Source organism: Nerophis lumbriciformis, linkage group LG01, assembly GCF_033978685.3.
Source record: "Nerophis lumbriciformis linkage group LG01, RoL_Nlum_v2.1, whole genome shotgun sequence".
In the NCBI taxonomy this organism is placed as follows: Eukaryota; Metazoa; Chordata; class Actinopteri; order Syngnathiformes; family Syngnathidae; genus Nerophis; species Nerophis lumbriciformis.
The window spans coordinates 51,670,067-51,687,569 of NC_084548.2; the positions used below are offsets into that span (position 1 = coordinate 51,670,067).

Here is a 17,503-nt window from a genome sequence, read left to right on the forward strand (position 1 = left end):
TGCGGTGGCGCTACATAAACATTAAAACAAGTACAGAAAGCCAGCCACGACTGCAGCATTCCTTAAAACAAACCCGCTAGAGCTCTAATTCCAGCGCGCCACTTGAAGGGCCTGTGAAGAACTTCCCTAATCACCCTCAGCCAGAGATGATTACATATTCTGGCTTAGCACTTAGTTTGCATGAGAGACAGTTGTTTTGGGGAAATAATGAAAAGACAGGGCAGGCCAGCATTGGAGGCTTATTTTCTTAAAAGTTTGGCTATGTGGTGGGGAGGATATTGTGGGTCAAAGCCACACTGACAAACACAACAGTAGTGCTGCCTTTTTTTACTGATGGATTCCATAAGGGTTTGGAAAAAAAACAAGTCTTTGTGAAATAAAACCGAACATGGTTTAAATGAGCTTTAGTACAACCATAAAACACGACAATAAACTTTGAAATAAATATATACAAACGACAAAGAATCATTACCTTAAAACACTAAATTGTTTTTCCAAAAAACTAAAGACTGGGGTGCCGGACTTCTCCCTTCACTGTTATTTTGTGTATTCCGGAGAACCAGCGTCCTCTACTGTAGACATTTGATTTTGGTCTATTTATTTTGTCAGAGTTACAGGAGCGCTCTGCTGTGTTTAAGGACCTTCTGAAAAGAAGCGAGTTAAAGATAATCCTTTAGACAGCATTCTAGTGTTTTTAAGAATCTGCCAGAAAAATATGAGTCTCTCACAAGTTTTTTTGAACTGAACTTGGTGGGCCACCAGTTGAATAGCCCAAATGATGAAAACAAGAAGATCTAAAGTAAAACCACGAGGAACACTCCTAGTATGTTTGAAAAAGTTGAAATGACTAGTGACTGCATTTAGTGACGGCTTTTAAGGTAAACAAGCTACAGCAACACACTACAAAAAAATGTATAACTTCCAAAAAGGAGAGCTCTTAAAAGGACGGCTTGAGGAACACCTTGGTTATGTAAATCAAAGGTTTGGACCCCAGTGTTCTTTGTTTGCTTGGTTGCAAGGATCAGCCAATGTGTTTAAAGTGGACCAAGTTCTTCTACACAACAGGAGTACTCTTTGTTTTTAGGAATTTGCTGCAAAAGTCTCAAGTTTTGAACTTACCTCAGGGCCGGTATGATGTCATCCCCGGGCCTAATTTTCCCTAAAATGTCTGATTGTGTGCTATGTAGCTCTGACCAGTTTTGAGGTGGTGATCCAATATGGGCTGGCGACTCCCGAGGGCTTGGCAGTGGACTGGATAGCAGGAAATATCTACTGGGTGGAGAGCAATTTGGACCAGATTGAAGTGGCCAAACTGGATGGCACCATGAGAACAACCCTGCTGGCTGGAGAGGTGGAGCACCCCAGAGCTATCGCCTTAGACCCCCGTGATGGGTAAAGATGCTCATTCAGATTTCCACAACTGCATTTCGCCATATCGTTGACAATCCATCTTGTTTTTTGTGTTCAGTATTCTCTTTTGGACAGACTGGGATGCGAGTCTTCCCAGGATTGAGGCAGCATCAATGAGCGGCGAGGGCAGACGTACCATCCACAGGGAGACGGGCAACGGCGGATGGCCCAACGGACTCACTGTAGATTACATGGAACGACGCATTGTCTGGATTGATGCAAGGTAGTGTTTGCCTCTTGACTCTGAGTACAGTGCTCTCATTGCAGTGTGTTCACCCACGCCACGCACGCAACACCACCCACTGACTTAGTCTTTTTTCACTCCTTTGCTTGCCACCACGCATTTGTTTTGCAGAGAAGCAGATGTAGCTGTCATAGAATAACATACTGTACAGAGTCTTTAGACATCCAGTTTATACAACACTTGGATATGATCTACAACTGTTGTTTATGTAGGCCACATTTTTAGAAAAATCTTAGGACAGGGGGTGGTAAACATCTCTATACACTTGTTTTCATTTTATATTTAACGCCACTGAAAATACACTGACATACATTAAAATTGTGTTTTAAATAAAGTTGTAAGGTCATAAATTAAAGCACAAGTGATATAAATATTCTATGCTGATGTTTAATTGCCAACCGGCTGCCAATTGAATAGTCCTGCAATACACTGGTTCAAATCCGGCCTTTAGTGCCCCCTCATGTAATTTTTCATCTTTTTAGACAATTTTATGCTTCCAATATTAACAGCACAGTTTAGGATAGGCTCTTTTCTTTCGCCAATGCACAAAAGGCATGCTTGGATCCATTTAGTGTGGGAGAACTGGCCTTCAACCCCATCAAACAGCTTTGGAATGAAAAAGAATAGAGATTGAGACCCAGCAAAAGATAGTCTTCTAAATTAATGATCCAATACTTTTGTTCCTATGCATATAGGGCCTGATCTACTTGGAGCCCAAAAATAAATGCTAAATAGCATGGGTAAACTACAAAACAGCATTTACTAATAGTGGGCATGTTGCAATGAAAGTGCAGAAGTGGTGCAGACCGCCCTATTTAAATAAGGATTTGGCATGTACTACGTGACTTTAACCAAGGAGACACATTCATGTCATCATGAAGCACTCCTGCTGTGCGATCTACAACGGAACCCACCATTTTTGCACTGTAGGTGCGCCCTAGAATGTGCAGTGTAATTATCAAGTTGTATGAAAATGTATACTATTGCAAGAAGTTTTTTTATTTTATATCGAAGATATGTTATTAATATGTCACCTATATGAAACAATGAACACATAAACAAAACACCAGCAGGCACCAGGTCTGACATTGAATGGAATTGCTGGACAGATTATATGTCTAATATTATTATATAAAAAAAAAACAAATAAATAAAAATAAAAAATATTATTATTATATAACAATATATATGTATATGTATGTGTGTATATATATATATATATATATATATATATATATATATATATATATATATATATATATATATATATATATATATATATATATATATATCTGACAGAAATATGTTCATCGGCAACCCTTGAACATTAGATTTCTCTCTGTCGTCTGTTGTATTGCATTGATCGCCTCCTTCTGACCGCAGTGCAGTCATTTGTGTGCAACTTTGTACGCACATTTCAAACATGGTGAATATATATGCAAAACAGCCGTCATAAGAAGATTCATGCTTGATAAATCACATTGCGAGTGCTAGTTGATTATATTTGCATCTATTTTCTGCATATACATGACAGACACGCTAGATGGATTGTCCTTTCTATTTTACAAATCTAAGAGACACAATCCTCTGCACACAAGCTTAGTAGATCAGCTTTGCATGCTCTATCAAGTTTACACATGTTTTAATACATGCAAACATTCAGTAGATCAGGCCCATAATGTATGTGGTTTCACTAATGTAAATTTCTGCTTCCAGGTCTGATGCTATCTACTCTGCCATGTATGATGGCTCGGGACTGATCGAGGTCTTGCGGGGTCACGAGTACTTGTCCCACCCTTTTGCTGTCACAATGTACGGAGGCGAGGTCTACTGGACTGACTGGAGGACCAACACACTGGCCAAAGCCAACAAGTGGACTGGACACAATGTCACTGTAGTCCAGCGTACCAACACACAGCCTTTTGACTTGCAGGTCTATCACCCATCTAGACAACCACAAGGTAGGTTTGTTCACCAGATACTACTGTAGATTGTAAACACATATCTTATTTATCTCAATATTTTAGTGTCCTTAACAGTACCATTGACACAATGTGAGAGGTTCCCAACAATAATATAGACGACCTAAATAAATTCTTATTCTCATCATCGTAAAAATAAAAATAAGCTCATGGTTCATTTTAAGTTCATTCACTGGCTGTGTTGGTTGATAACACCTTATTCCCAAGAGAGATGTGGCCTTTTAAAGCTGTGACACAGGTGTTGACACATCACATGGACAGTGCTCAGGATACCTCCTGGAGTTTTGTGGAGTAGCAAAAAAAAATCATCACCTTGCCATTTGGCATTTTACACAGTCAGTCTATAAATAGCATCCTCCCAGTGCAACATCAATGTCTTGTATTGATATCGCACACATAAATGATTGACAACATGGCCAAAGGTTTGTCATATTTTACTGTCACTCAAGCGTTGAGACTTGAGTGATGGTCATAGGAAACTGCCAATTGTTGATTGACCGCTCCAACAAATTGCAATGACAGGATGAGATGAAAAGGTGACTTGCTCTTTTTTGACATTCCTTATGGATCAACTGATGAAGATAGGTTTCCATATGTTGTAGTATGTTGCTTCAAGCCATATTTTTGTCACCTACAAAGCTCCAAACCCGTGTGCCACCATTGATGGCAAAGGTCCTTGCTCCCATCTTTGTCTCATCAACTTCAACCAGAGCTTCTCCTGTGCCTGCCCTCACCTCATGAAGCTGCAAGCTGATAAACGCACATGCAAAGGTGAGCACAGCATACATGTCAACTTACTTTATCACAGTGGTTTTAATGCAAGTGATATTTTAATGTGCTTACAAGCGAGACCAAATCCATCCATGCAATATATACATACGTTGTACATGTGACAATTAAATTTATCTTCTTGTTCTTCTACATCGGTATAATATAGTCATGAATGTCTGCACCTCTGTGTTTATTTTTGTGTTTGCAGAATCCCGCAAGTTCCTTCTTTATGCTCGCCAAATTGAGATCCGAGGCGTTGACATCGACAACCCTTACTACAACTACATCATCTCCTTCACTGTGCCGGACATAGATAACGTGACAGCTGTGGACTACGATGCGGTGGAGCATCGAATCTACTGGTCAGACGTCCGAACGCAGACTATCAAAAGAGCTTTCATCAATGGCACAGGCGTGGAAACTGTTGTTTCTGCAGGTATGAAATACTCACTTTAATTGATTGTAATAGTTTATTTCTAAGAATGCATATGGGCCCGGATGTCTAAGGTTTAGTGATGTGATTGTAACCATCATTAGACCTTCCTAACGCTCATGGGCTGGCAGTGGACTGGGTGTCCAGAAACCTTTTCTGGACCAGCTATGATGCCAATAAGAAGCAGATTAATGTGGCCAGACTGGACGGCTCCTTTAAGAATGCTGTCATTCAAGGTTTAGACAAGCCTCATTGTCTGGTGGTGCATCCGCAGTTAGGGTGGGTGTTTTTATTGTAATTCTCCTCATTTGTATCTAGATTGTAAAAGTTTTAGCTAGAGCTCATCTCAGATTTGTAACACCGCAGGAAGCTGTACTGGACTGATGGTGACAACATAAGCATGGCAAACATGGATGGTACCAACCACACCACGCTCTTCTTCAACCAGAAAGGACCAGTTGGTGAGCAGTTGTCCAGCAGTGGATATGTATTACATTCTAAATGATGCATGGGTTAAGCATATTATTAATTTCCACTTAGGCCTTTCCATTGACTATGACAAAGAGCAGCTGTACTGGATCAGCTCAGGAAATGGCACCATTAATCGCTGTCAGCTGGACGGATCAAAACTAGAGATCTTGGAAGGCATTAAAGGCAAACTCACCAAGGCCACGGCGTTGGCTGTAATGGGTAAGATATTTTTCTCTCATAGTCCTAATCTCATCATTTTAAATGATAACATGCATTGTTATCAACTATGCATTCCCTTGCTGTAGGAGACAAGCTGTGGTGGGCGGACCAGGCATCTGATCACATAGGAACATGCGACAAGAAGGACGGCAGCAACTGGAAGGTTTTGAGGAACAACACTTCATCTATGATGCACATGACGATATATGATGAGGATGTACAGAAAGGTAAGACAAACAACCCACTTTTACATTTTGTAACAAGTCAAACAGCGTTACATAATGTAAATATAAATAATTAGAGATGTCTCATTTGCAAACACATGAAGTCACATGAAGAGAACCCTTTCTTAGTTGCGAGCTGTTTGTTTGTGAGCCGTTTTTATGCACATGACTATAAAATGAGTCAGCATCTAAGGAACTTATCAGCACTTGGATTCACTTATATAGTTTATTCTAATGAGGATATGTAAAATATTTCAAGCGTAAAAACACACCCGGTAGTGTAGTACAATTTTGTGATAACATTTTCATTATGTCCTAATTTTTGTTTTGGTTTTTAGTTATACTTCTTATATACATATGTATGTTTTATCCATATTTGTTGTGTATTGTTTTTTGTATTGTTAAAATATTTTTGTGCTACAAAGTTTTTTAGGTATAGGAACATTTTAAATACTGACGTCACTGTCAAAGCATTGGGATATGGCACCACCCTATGGTATGTTTACAATGAATACACAACAAAAATACAATTCTAGTCAATATATCTGATTAAGTAACACCAATAAAGTAATATAGGTGTAAATTAGAATTGTTATGATCCACATCTTATCTTATAACTACTACCAGTGATTGTTTACTTGATTTGGGGGAAAAAACACTTAAAAAAAGAACGACAATAACAAACCAGTCTTTTGAACGGCTCTTTGTAAATAATGACTCTTCAAAATCTGGCCTCCTTCAAAAGAGTCATGAACCTCATCTCTACTAATAACAGCTGAGGCATATTTATTAAACCACAAAGAGGATGAGGTATTAGTTGGACGCAAAACAATGCAAGAAGCTGTTATTTCTGAAATCTTAAAACTCAATATTTAGAACAACTTAATTGTTTAACTTCAATGATTTGGAGGGCATGAGAAAGTGGAAATGGAAACATGTGTTTTAATTACATTATGTATTCAACAAGTATATTGCACAACACAGCAGCAACAAAACCACTGTTCAGTCAGCATTAGTATCACTCTTGGGTTCATTGTAAACAGCAGTTTGGCAACTGGTGTTTTAACGTGTATTTAGAGGTAAATAAAGCTGCTGGATGCTGACTCATGATACTTTTGGCATGGTGCTACTTGGATACCTCAGTGCTTATTTTCCTTTGGAGACCATGTAGGAGACTGCAGTTTAGTCAATGGAAGCATTAGTTAGATCATAAATGTTCCATCTTCACTCATCATCATATCGAGAAATAGTTCTAATATTGTGGTTAACCTATGCAACCTATTTTTGGCAGCAAGTGTACCTCATGTTCTGGATTTTAATTTTAATTAGTTGGAAAAATAAGTGTAATATAATTTGACCTCGCTCTCTCTTTCCTTCAGCGAGTGTCAATCTGTGTAGTAACAATAATGGAGACTGCTCCCAGCTGTGTTTGCCCACCTCGCCAACCACCAGGGCCTGCATGTGCACTGCTGGTTACAGCCTCAAGACAGGACAGCAGTCCTGTGAAGGTAACACGGCGGCCCCTTAGCATTGGAGTGCAGTATGTCCTAGTGTTGAAATAAACATGGTGTTTCTACGAGCAGGTATGGGCTCTTTCTTGCTTTACTCTGTCCATGAGGGAATCAGAGGAATTCCGCTCGACCCGGCCGACAAATCTGACGCCTTGGTGCCAGTATCTGGCACCTCTCTGGCTGTGGGCATTGACTTCCATGCTGGTGAGTGACACTAGTGAGACACACCAAGACGGAATAGCGTGAAAGGGTAACATATTGGTCCTTTTTTTAGAGAATGACACCATCTATTGGGTGGACATGGGGCTGAGCACAATCAGCAGGGCCAAGAGAGATCAAACATGGAGAGAAGACGTGGTGACCAATGGCATCGGCAGAGTGGAGGGCATCACTGTTGACTGGATCGCAGGTCTGGTCATAGGCGCCATACAATTTCTCCCAAGAATCAGGGATAATAACATTCTTCTTTCTTCGGTTTTAGTTGTTTGGACAAGGTGGACTACCCCCAAATAATTTTAAACAGCTGAAGCTTATCAACACTGCTCATGAGTTTTATTCTAGACAAAGAGTACTAATTACTCCTGTTATAAAATCTCTATATTGGCTTCATGTTAGTTACAAAATCAATTTCAAAGTGCTGCTACTATTCAATAAATCACTGGATGAAGAGTTCATCACTGATTATAAACCAAACAAGACTCTTGGATACATCAACTCAAGTCAGTTAATGGTGTCCAGAGTGCTAAGTAAACATTTAGCTGGTTTGCTGCAAAGATACATTTAATGTAAGCTTACAGTTTTAATACAGATATTATTTTGCATTGTATATTTTTTTTTTGCCACAAACTTTATTATCTTTTATGGAATCATATTGTTTGTATTTTCTAATAATTGTGTGCACTTTCTTTTTGTGTAGGAAATATTTACTGGACTGACCAGGGTTTTGATGTGATTGAGGTGGCTAGGCTGAATGGCTCCTTCCGCTATGTGGTCGTATCCCAGGGCCTGGACAAGCCCAGAGCCATCACTGTCCACCCAGTGAAAGGGTAAAGCAGTTTATGATACTGTGGAGCAGGGGTCCAAAATGTTGACTGAAAGAGCGCGTACTTGCCACGCGCTCGCCCGTCACTGCGGCGTGAGAAAATGCATTTTTAGACAATATGATTTGCCTGAGTGGCTAGGACACACCGAGAGTAACAAGCACTAGAAAATGGATTAGAAAGGACAGATTAAAAAAAATTATAATAAAAAAATATATATACATACTGTGTATATGTATATATATATATATATATATATATATATATATATATATATATATATATATATATATATATATATATATATATATATTTTTTTTTTTTTAACTTGAGACTTCCCGCGGGCCGTAGTTTGGGGACCCCTGCTGTAGAGGTTCTTTGAGCAACTCGAAACAAACCTGTTACTGTTTTCTATAATTAGTGGAAGAACTTTCATAATCCCATGTGTGTTCTGTCAAGGTATTTGTTCTGGACAGAATGGGGTCAGTACCCTCGCATTGAACGCTCTCGACTGGATGGTTCTGAGAGGTTAGTCTTGGTCAACGTGAGCATCAGTTGGCCCAATGGGATCTCCATTGACTACACGGTACACACTGCAGCTTTTGTAACTTCACCCATTATTTTTACTTATGTTGGGTCTTGTTTGCACATCTTCTTGTAGCTGGGTGACGCGATGCTATATGTGGTTTATGTCTGTAGGAGGGGCTGTTGTATTGGTGCGATGCCAGAACAGACAAGATTGAGCGCATCAACTTGGAGACTGGAGAGAACCGAGAGTTGGTGCTGGCCAACAACAACATGGATATGTTTGCGGTCTCTGTGTTTGAGGATTACATCTACTGGAGCGACAGGTTAGCCTAATTAATTTATAACATTTATTTTTTTTCAAAAGTACCAAAGTTTATCAACTTAAAGGAAACAACCTATTTACAGTATATGAATGTTAATATAAAATAAATACCCTCATCAGTGAGACATAAGGGTTCACTAAGTTGTATTATATATTGCTGTATACTGTATACAGCAGGGGGAGGGAACCTATGGCTCTCGAGCCAGATGTGGCTCTTTTGATGACTGCATCTGGCTCTCAGATAAATCTTAGCTGACATTGCTTAACACGATAAGTAATGAATAATTCCGCTGGTAATCACAGCGTTAAAAATAACGTTCAAAATATAAAACATTCTCATGCATTTTAATCCATCCATCCACTTTCTACCACACCTGTTCAAAAAGTTGCATTAATGGTAAGAAGTATTTTATTTATTATTGGTTAGCTTCAGAATCACAATGTTATTAAAAAGAATAAGATACTTATTATAGTCTTAAAATGTTGGTCTTACTTAAAAATGCACGCATTTAGTTGTATTAAAGTTAAAGTTACAGTACCACTGATAGTCACACACACACTAGGTGTGGTGAAATTACTCTCTGCGTTTGACCCATCCCCTTGTTCCACACCCTGGGAGGTGAGGGGAGCAGTGAGCAGCAGCGGTGGCTGTGCTCGGGAATCATTTTTATTTAACACTTTATTCAGTGTTAAATAATATTACATTGCTCTAATGGAAATACATTTTAAAATATTTGGCTTTCATGGCTCTCTCAGCCCAAAATTTCCCCGACCCCTGTTATACAGTATACACTTAGGGCCTGATCTACTAAAGCAGTGGTTCTTAAACTTTTTTCACCAAGTACTGCCTCAGAAAACACATGGCTCTTCAATTACCACCACTATGTATATGTATATATGTATATATTTGATTGTATGTGTGTATATATGTGTATATGTATATTTATATATGTATATATGTATTAGGGTTGTACGGTATACCGGTACCGATAAAGTATCGCGATACTAATTAATTGAAATCGGTACTGTACTACCTTTGAAAAGTACCGGTACCGTTATTTCATCTGAATGCCGCTGTGCAGCGGTGACTACAGAGCTAGGGCACATGATGTTGAGTTTGTCAAAACGCACACACAAAGTGCGTACAAGCAATAACATCGTGGTGGGGAAGAATGGCAAAAAACAACAATTCTACTGGTTAATAAAGAGGGCGTGGGAAACGCAATATGGAGGTATTTGGGCTTCACAACTAACGATAAAGGTGACGCTTACAACAAGGAGTCGCAGCTCTGTAAGTGTTTTAAAACAAACCTTGCCAAATGTGGCGATTAGTATTACCACCTTTGCTTCAAACTTATGTCAACATTTAAATAATAAGCATTCAGATCTGCACAAGGAGTTTAAAGAGTGACAGGTAATATTGTAGTTGTTCCACCTGTACTACTGTTCGGCTCCGTTGCAGACCGTAGTAGAGGAGCGCAGGGCAGACGTTCCCTTTAGTTCACTTTACCCCGCAATGGGTCTGCTAAGATCCGCTTTTCGGTCAGAATTCGAGGCTGCCGATTTGTGACAATCTGGTTGCTTTATTATTAGTTTTGCAGGAAACAATCGGACCCATTCATCACTTTACTGCGCAGTGTGCGCGCTCCTCTCTCTGTGTACTCGCCCACTCACTCACTGACATCACTCAGACAACGCGTTGCCATTCTCACAAACACACATACTGTACGCTCATATATATATATGTGTATATATACATATGTATGTATATGTATATATGATTCAAAAGAGTAAAGTGTGTGTTTGTACATTGTTTGAGTATGGAGGTATTTCCTGTCTTCATCTTAGTTTTAATTTGGATGAATTATCATTTTGTTTTGCAAAGGACTCATGCAAATGGCTCCATTAAAAGAGGAAATAAAGACAACGCCACAGATGCAGTCCAGCTCAGGACTGGCATTGGTGTACAACTAAAAGATATTAAAGTGTTCAACAGGGCCAGGCAACAAGGTAGGAAAACACACTAATTTATGTTAAAATTTTGACATTTCTTATACATTCATCAACTCCCAGCAATTGATCAAATGGTTAACTTTCTTAATTTTTTTTTCTTTAGGCACCAACGTCTGCAAAGACAACGGCGGCTGTGAACAGCTTTGCCTTTACCGAGGCAATGGGAAACGCACGTGCGCCTGCGCCCACGGCATGTTGGCTGAGGACAACCGCAGTTGTCGCGATTACGACGGCTACCTTCTCTATTCGGAACGCACCATTCTAAAGAGCATCCACCTGTCGGACGAGACAAACCTAAATGCGCCAATAAAACCGTTTGAAGACCCTGACCACATGAAGAACGTCATTGCCCTGAGCTTTGACTACCACGGGGGCGGAGGGAGGGGAGCCAACCGCATCTTTTTCAGTGACATACACTTTGGCAACATCCAGCAGATCAACGATGACGGCACGGATCGCAAGATTGTGGTGGATAGTAAGTATGGAGTATTATTTCGCTACACAATGCAAGAGCTGTTTCAAAAAGCTGCCTTCATTGATGATAAAAAATGTACCCAACCCGACATCACATGGAGTTTTGAAAGTGGATCAATTATTGTAGTTAAGCGACCTTCTGGGGTTGTTGATGAACTAAAATATAATCATCATAAACATGTAAATAGGAATAAGGCTTATTTTTGCTTGACGCTGTCAGAGCAGGGTTTATTATTATACCTGCAGTAATTTATGGATAGCAGTAGCACACCACAGTGAGCGGTATTTCTAATATTTTATAGCTCTCTTTTATTGTAGTACCTCAACTTACTTATTGGTTCTGTGACAGAGCTCTTAACTCAAATCACATCTCAAATTAATTTCGCACATTCAAAATAATTAAAATCCATTTATTTGTTGCTTAGCGGCCCCAAAACAGCACAATTTTAACATGTAATATGCCTAATAAAAATTAAAACAAACTTTGAAGTATTGTATAAAAACAATACAATAGAAGGTACTGCTAAGAACTAAACTTTTTTTTTTAAAGTAATGTACTGTAATAATAATGTACAGCATCTCACTTGGAGAGTGAACTTCTACGGTATCTCCTTTGAGCTGCTTCTCCGTCAAACACCCCATCTCCATCAGCAGCATTTTCATATTTCCATTGATAAAAATTCACTGTTTAGACATTATTTTAGCATTGTTAGTGTGTAGCCTGTCTGCCTTACAGTCAGGAGAAATGAGGTAAAGTTGTTTTCCACTTCCTCTCACATTCTGAAAACAATCATGTTGGGCGAACTGCAGACTCCTGATTGTCCATAGGTGTCAATATGAGTGCAAATGTTTGTTTGTTTGATTGACTCGTGATCTGTCCTGGGTGTCGCATGAGTGCATGTCCTCCTGTGTATGGCCTTGTGGTATCTTTTTTATTCTCAGCCTTTCCATTAATTATATCACCAAGTGTTACTAAACATTTCTGTGACACTGTTGACAACTTTGATACAGTGAGGGCTGCATGAGACACTTAAACACACATACAAAGTTATTTTTTTACAGAAAGGACAGAAAACAGGTACATGAGATTGATGTGTTTAATAATGTTGCATCAAGATCATGAGTTTGAAAACTTTATGAAAAAGTAATTTCTGCAAGAGACGAACCTCAAGCTTGTTTGATTCTGTAGTTCCAGTAAAGGTTACAGAAGTTTATGTAGTCAATTATATTCATCCATCCATTTTCTACCGCTTGTCCCTCTCGGGGTACAGCATTTCTATTCATTACTGAAACAAATTACAGTATTTTCCGGACTATAGAGCGTACCTGTATACAAGCCGCACCTACTAAATTTGGAAGGAAAAAAATATTTTTCCATATTTTAGCCGCACTGGATTATAAGTTGCAGATATATACAATGTGAAATTAGTTATTTAGATGGAATTTAGCAAATGTATATTTTCATACCTTATTGTTTCCAAACGGTGTCTGTAACACCGCAGTAAAACGGCTGATCAAACAAAACAGACGTCATCATTATGTACCCACTAGCTGCGGAAGCTATTTTTCAATCAGCTAAACAGACTCAATAAATCCACAGTGATGCCTTGGTGAATTTACTGAGGAATTTGTGAAACTGGAACAACACAAAAAGGATGCCATTGTAAATTAATAATACCAAGACACTAGCTAACACTAATGCTAACAACACTAGCTTCATTACATTACTAAAGTACGTACAAATATGCATGAAAACACTCCTACAGACACAACACATGGGACGGTTTGGTAAGTAAATAGTTTTAGCTATATTGTAAAACTTACAAACATTGCTTGGAGTGATTAATAAAGAATCCATACAAGTAGAAACTTTATGGACGGTTAGAAGACAATATGGCACTTATACTTCCGGTTCAAAGCTTTAAACAGCAGGAATCACTGTAGACACTAGTCCAGCAGTATCAGCAGTGAGCGACTTTGTCCAAAAGATGGTGCCATAACACAAACAATCACACACCACTTCAGTATCTTTGCATGTGTTTTATGATAACTATTTGCATTATAGCTGTCTGCAAAGAAAAATCCATAAATTAGCCACACCTTTTTATGAGCCATTGGGTTCAAAGGCGTAGGAAAAATGTAGCAGTTTATAGTCCGGAATTTACGACAATATAAATGTTATTTTCTGTATATTTCTTGTGTTGTGTATAATACAGGGCTACACCTATCAATTATTTTAGTAATCGAGTAATTGATCAATAGATTTGTTAGAATTTTTTTTCTATCAATCAAGTACTCGGATAAAACACACTTTATAGCCTCAATGTGTATTTGAGGAAAAATAATTGAAATTCAATATACAATATTTGACATGCCATTACCCAGATTTAAAAAAAATAAATAAAATTTTTTACAATAAATGCACATCATTAACATTGAAATTGCACTTTTAACATGTGTGCATTAGGAAAATAAAAGAGCAACACAGATCACAGCACCCACACACCACCTCTCTCATGTGCGCTCTATTGCAACAGCCGTGTAGAAACTATGTCCGCATATTTAAAATTCCTGCCAATGCATGCGGTCTGATTTTTTATGTTTTTATTATACTCATTAAACGATGAATCATATCAACAGGTTATAAATCATAATGTTTTCTAATCGAATCATGGTACGCACCCAGATGTAAATAAGGTAGTGTGGCAGTTCAGGCTTCTGAGCTTGTGTCCAGCTCAAAGCTTTCTACCAGGTCCCCGCCCATCATCATGTGAGGACAAGCAGCCAGAGAGTTTTTGCAGAAGTTCCAGCGTTCTCTCCCCTGCTGAAGCAGCTCTCTTCTAAATTTCTGAGACATAAAGCCATAGAGCACGGGGTTAACCACTGCTACTGAGGACGCCAACAATCTGACCAAGATGGCGATAGTGTTGTACCCCGGTGAGCCTTGAATAGTTCCTCCAATGAAGGAGAACATGAGCGCATAGGAGGGCAACCAGAGTAGAGTGAAAACCAGGACTAAAAGAGCTGAGGTGTTGGTGACTTGACTCTGGTAGCGCTCCAGCTGAGGAGCATTCCCAAACAGCCGTGCATGTCGCAGGAAACAGTAGATCTTTGCGTACATCAGCACTATGATTCCCAGAGGTAGAGCAAAGCCAAAAAAGAAGAGGCTGATGCTGTAAACAAGTTGGCTGAAGTTTGAGAGAAAAGCAAAGCAGTATACAGCTCTGGACGTGGTTACGGTGCGGAAGGCAAACTGCGGTGCAGCTAATACTGATGCAGGGAGCCAAAGAAGAGCGACTGTCACTTTCACGCGTCTCTGCATTCTGGAGCGGTATGCCCAGGTTGGGTGGACCACTGTGAGGTAGCGAGTCACAGCCAGTGCAGCCAACGTAAAGACAGATGCAGATGAGCAGGCCACGCTTAGGAAGCTGACGGCTTTGCACAGGAAGCTGCCGAAAGGCCAAAATCCCAACGTGATGGCTGACGTGTGGAAGGGAAGGCAAAGCAACAATAGTAAATCAGCCGCACTCAGAGCAAGCAGGAGGGTGTCTGTACCATGTGGGGGGTGACCGTCACGTCTCCTCCTGCCTGTCAGAATTGTGATGACGAGGATTTGTCCTACCAGGCCAGTGACTAAGATCAATCCATCCAGAATAGGCACCAGAACCTTAATTACAGCCTGCTCTTCCCTGTTGCTGCTGTTTACATGCTGCCCTGACATTTCCATGTGTTCCCAATTAAAGTCAACTAACTCATTATTCTAATAGCCTCTTAATGTTGAGCATCAGAGTGGGATGTTCATGCCGTGTCAGGGGAATCACAGGCAATGACCACTCTCCATTAAGACAGCTCATCCTTTCATAATGATAGCAATTCGTAAAGCACATCTAATCACGTGTCTTGTTAAAATGTGTCATCTGTGAAGGAATCACAGTAAAAAAAAAAAAAGGAATGCCACTCATTCCGTCAAGTGTAGTTCAAATGTCCTTAATGAAAACAAAAAATGCTGAATGTCCAGTTTTGCTATGAAAAAATAACCTCAAAGAGCAGTCGTGGCATGCTGGTGCTGGCTTGCTGCATCAGCATGTTCTTCAATAATCCCTTGCAGCAGCTCGTGTCAAACCGAGAGAGATTTCAGCGCAGTAGTACTCCATGTCGGTATTGATTTCTTTGGCACCAGGCAACAATGGTCAGATTTACCTGGAGGGGGTTGCTAACAGTCATTCCACTTTAAAAGGCAGTCAGTTCTACTTGTCGCTAATTGATCGCCGAGACACGAGGGCAGCTTGTCCACTTAGAAGCTTCTTGCAGGCGTGTTGACTCGGCGATGAGAGCTTCTGTCGTCCTTAATAAAAATTTAAAAAAGCAATGGTGTAAGTCAGAGTAACAACAGCTAATAATTCTTCCTCCCTGCTTGTTAGAAATGATCTGTGCTAAATTGTAAGCAGCTTCTTCCACTGTTTAAACAGTAACCATGGGCTGAGCAAGGCAACACTTACATAACAGTCTGGAACTCACTTGATCTATTGCCCTTCTTGATTGTAAGCAATTGCCTAAGGGCACATCTTTTTTAGTTTTTCATCTTGAGCAGCAATGATATTAAGCACACATTAGGTTGATGATTGTCCTTGTTTGTGCATTCTGTCAACTATGGATTTGTGCTGCATTTAAATATAGTTTGGCTCTTTGTTATTCATTCACTGGAAATGTCTCAAAAGGCTCTGTTGACTTTCTGCAAAGTGCAAACAGCTGCCTGGAGTGTACATATTGTATTTATACGGCCGGGCATTAGTGTCATAAATGTGATTGCTGGCATGACTAACAGATGGATGCACACCTTGGAGCCTGTAAGACTTCATGGTAGAGCACATGTTCGTGTTTCGTGTTAGATGGATGACACGTTTCAAGAAGATGCCTTCTCAGGAAGAAGTAGACAGCTGCAGTGTGTCGGCCTCCCTCAAGGCTCACTTCTCAAGCTGTTCCGTGTCAGTTGTTTTCCCCGCTAAAGAATCGGCTATGAATGAGGGAATCCACAGGGAGCTGGATTTGTATGTGCAGGCAGCCAGCCATGAAGTGTCAGTACAACACACACACACATACACACTCTTTAAACACCCTCCAACAGTGCCCATTTGCTGTGTGATGCCAATTTTCTTTAAACTTGTCTCTCACCCTCATTGCATTGCACCATTCATAAAGCGATCAAGATGCAGCTTGTTAAATAAACCAGTCATTAACTAACACGCCACTTGAGAAAAAGCCCAGACCTCCACCAAGGCCATACAATTATAATTTTACACCTTCATAGACAGCCATCTCTTGCATATGTCAAGATTCAAGTTTAAAAAGAAACCTTTTAAAAGACTAATCAACAACTTTTGATATGAGTGCGGATTAAAACAAAGGTGAAATGAAAAAGATATTTACCAAAGTATTCTGCTGCTGTACTGGCCAAAAAATATATATACTTGTGTAACAATTCCATAACACATCGAAATACACAAAATTACATTTTAAAAATAGCTTTATTGAAGGAAAATGGCCCTTTTTTGGATGTTTTCCTATCATTCACAATCCCTTTGTTATAAGAACACAGATGTCTCTTTTCTATGCATTCTAAATTGTAAATAAACGTTATCAATAGGTAGCTAATTCATTCAGCATATAAAGCACTCTAAAAACATCCAAAACCCTCCATCAACATATATGTACACACTGTAAGGCACATTTATAATAATGTGTAATATTTACGGATTGTGGTCATTTTAAGCATTATGGCGCCGCATTAATTTCGCAGATGCATTACAACGTTCGCTATTTCCTTCAACAACAACAACAATTACCATTAATTAATGGCAGAC

At 39.5% G+C, this 17,503-nt stretch overlaps 2 protein-coding genes across 5 annotated transcripts in view; one reads left to right on the forward strand and one right to left on the reverse strand.

Moving 5' to 3' along the window:
• The window catches only part of lrp1ab (low density lipoprotein receptor-related protein 1Ab), a 200,611-nt gene that overhangs the window by 138,872 nt on the left and 44,236 nt on the right, over window positions 1–17,503 (forward strand). For all 4 annotated transcript variants that reach the window (XM_061985848.2, XM_061985856.2, XM_061985874.2 and 1 more), the window contains exons 25-41: window positions 1,188–1,392; window positions 1,469–1,633; window positions 3,371–3,615; window positions 4,276–4,407; window positions 4,616–4,843; window positions 4,945–5,119; window positions 5,207–5,301; window positions 5,381–5,530; window positions 5,617–5,757; window positions 7,134–7,262; window positions 7,338–7,469; window positions 7,540–7,674; window positions 8,182–8,311; window positions 8,765–8,891; window positions 9,005–9,156; window positions 11,041–11,165; window positions 11,272–11,643. In XM_061985848.2, coding sequence (XP_061841832.2) covers window positions 1,188–1,392; window positions 1,469–1,633; window positions 3,371–3,615; window positions 4,276–4,407; window positions 4,616–4,843; window positions 4,945–5,119; window positions 5,207–5,301; window positions 5,381–5,530; window positions 5,617–5,757; window positions 7,134–7,262; window positions 7,338–7,469; window positions 7,540–7,674; window positions 8,182–8,311; window positions 8,765–8,891; window positions 9,005–9,156; window positions 11,041–11,165; window positions 11,272–11,643 — 2,838 coding nt within the window. The remainder of the gene's footprint in view (window positions 1–1,187; window positions 1,393–1,468; window positions 1,634–3,370; window positions 3,616–4,275; window positions 4,408–4,615; window positions 4,844–4,944; window positions 5,120–5,206; window positions 5,302–5,380; window positions 5,531–5,616; window positions 5,758–7,133; window positions 7,263–7,337; window positions 7,470–7,539; window positions 7,675–8,181; window positions 8,312–8,764; window positions 8,892–9,004; window positions 9,157–11,040; window positions 11,166–11,271; window positions 11,644–17,503) is intronic.
• Window positions 14,143–15,402, reverse strand: LOC133623023 (galanin receptor type 1). Its single transcript, XM_061985935.1, has one exon. It carries the CDS (start codon window positions 15,367–15,369, stop codon window positions 14,353–14,355), a length of 1,017 nt encoding a protein of 338 aa, XP_061841919.1. The 5' UTR covers window positions 15,370–15,402; the 3' UTR covers window positions 14,143–14,352.

Excerpts from the sequence above, each read along its gene's own strand:
- LOC133623023 (XM_061985935.1), bottom strand. The coding sequence starts at position 15,369 with ATGGAAATGTCAGGGCAGCATGTAAACAGCAGCAACAGGGAAGAGCAG.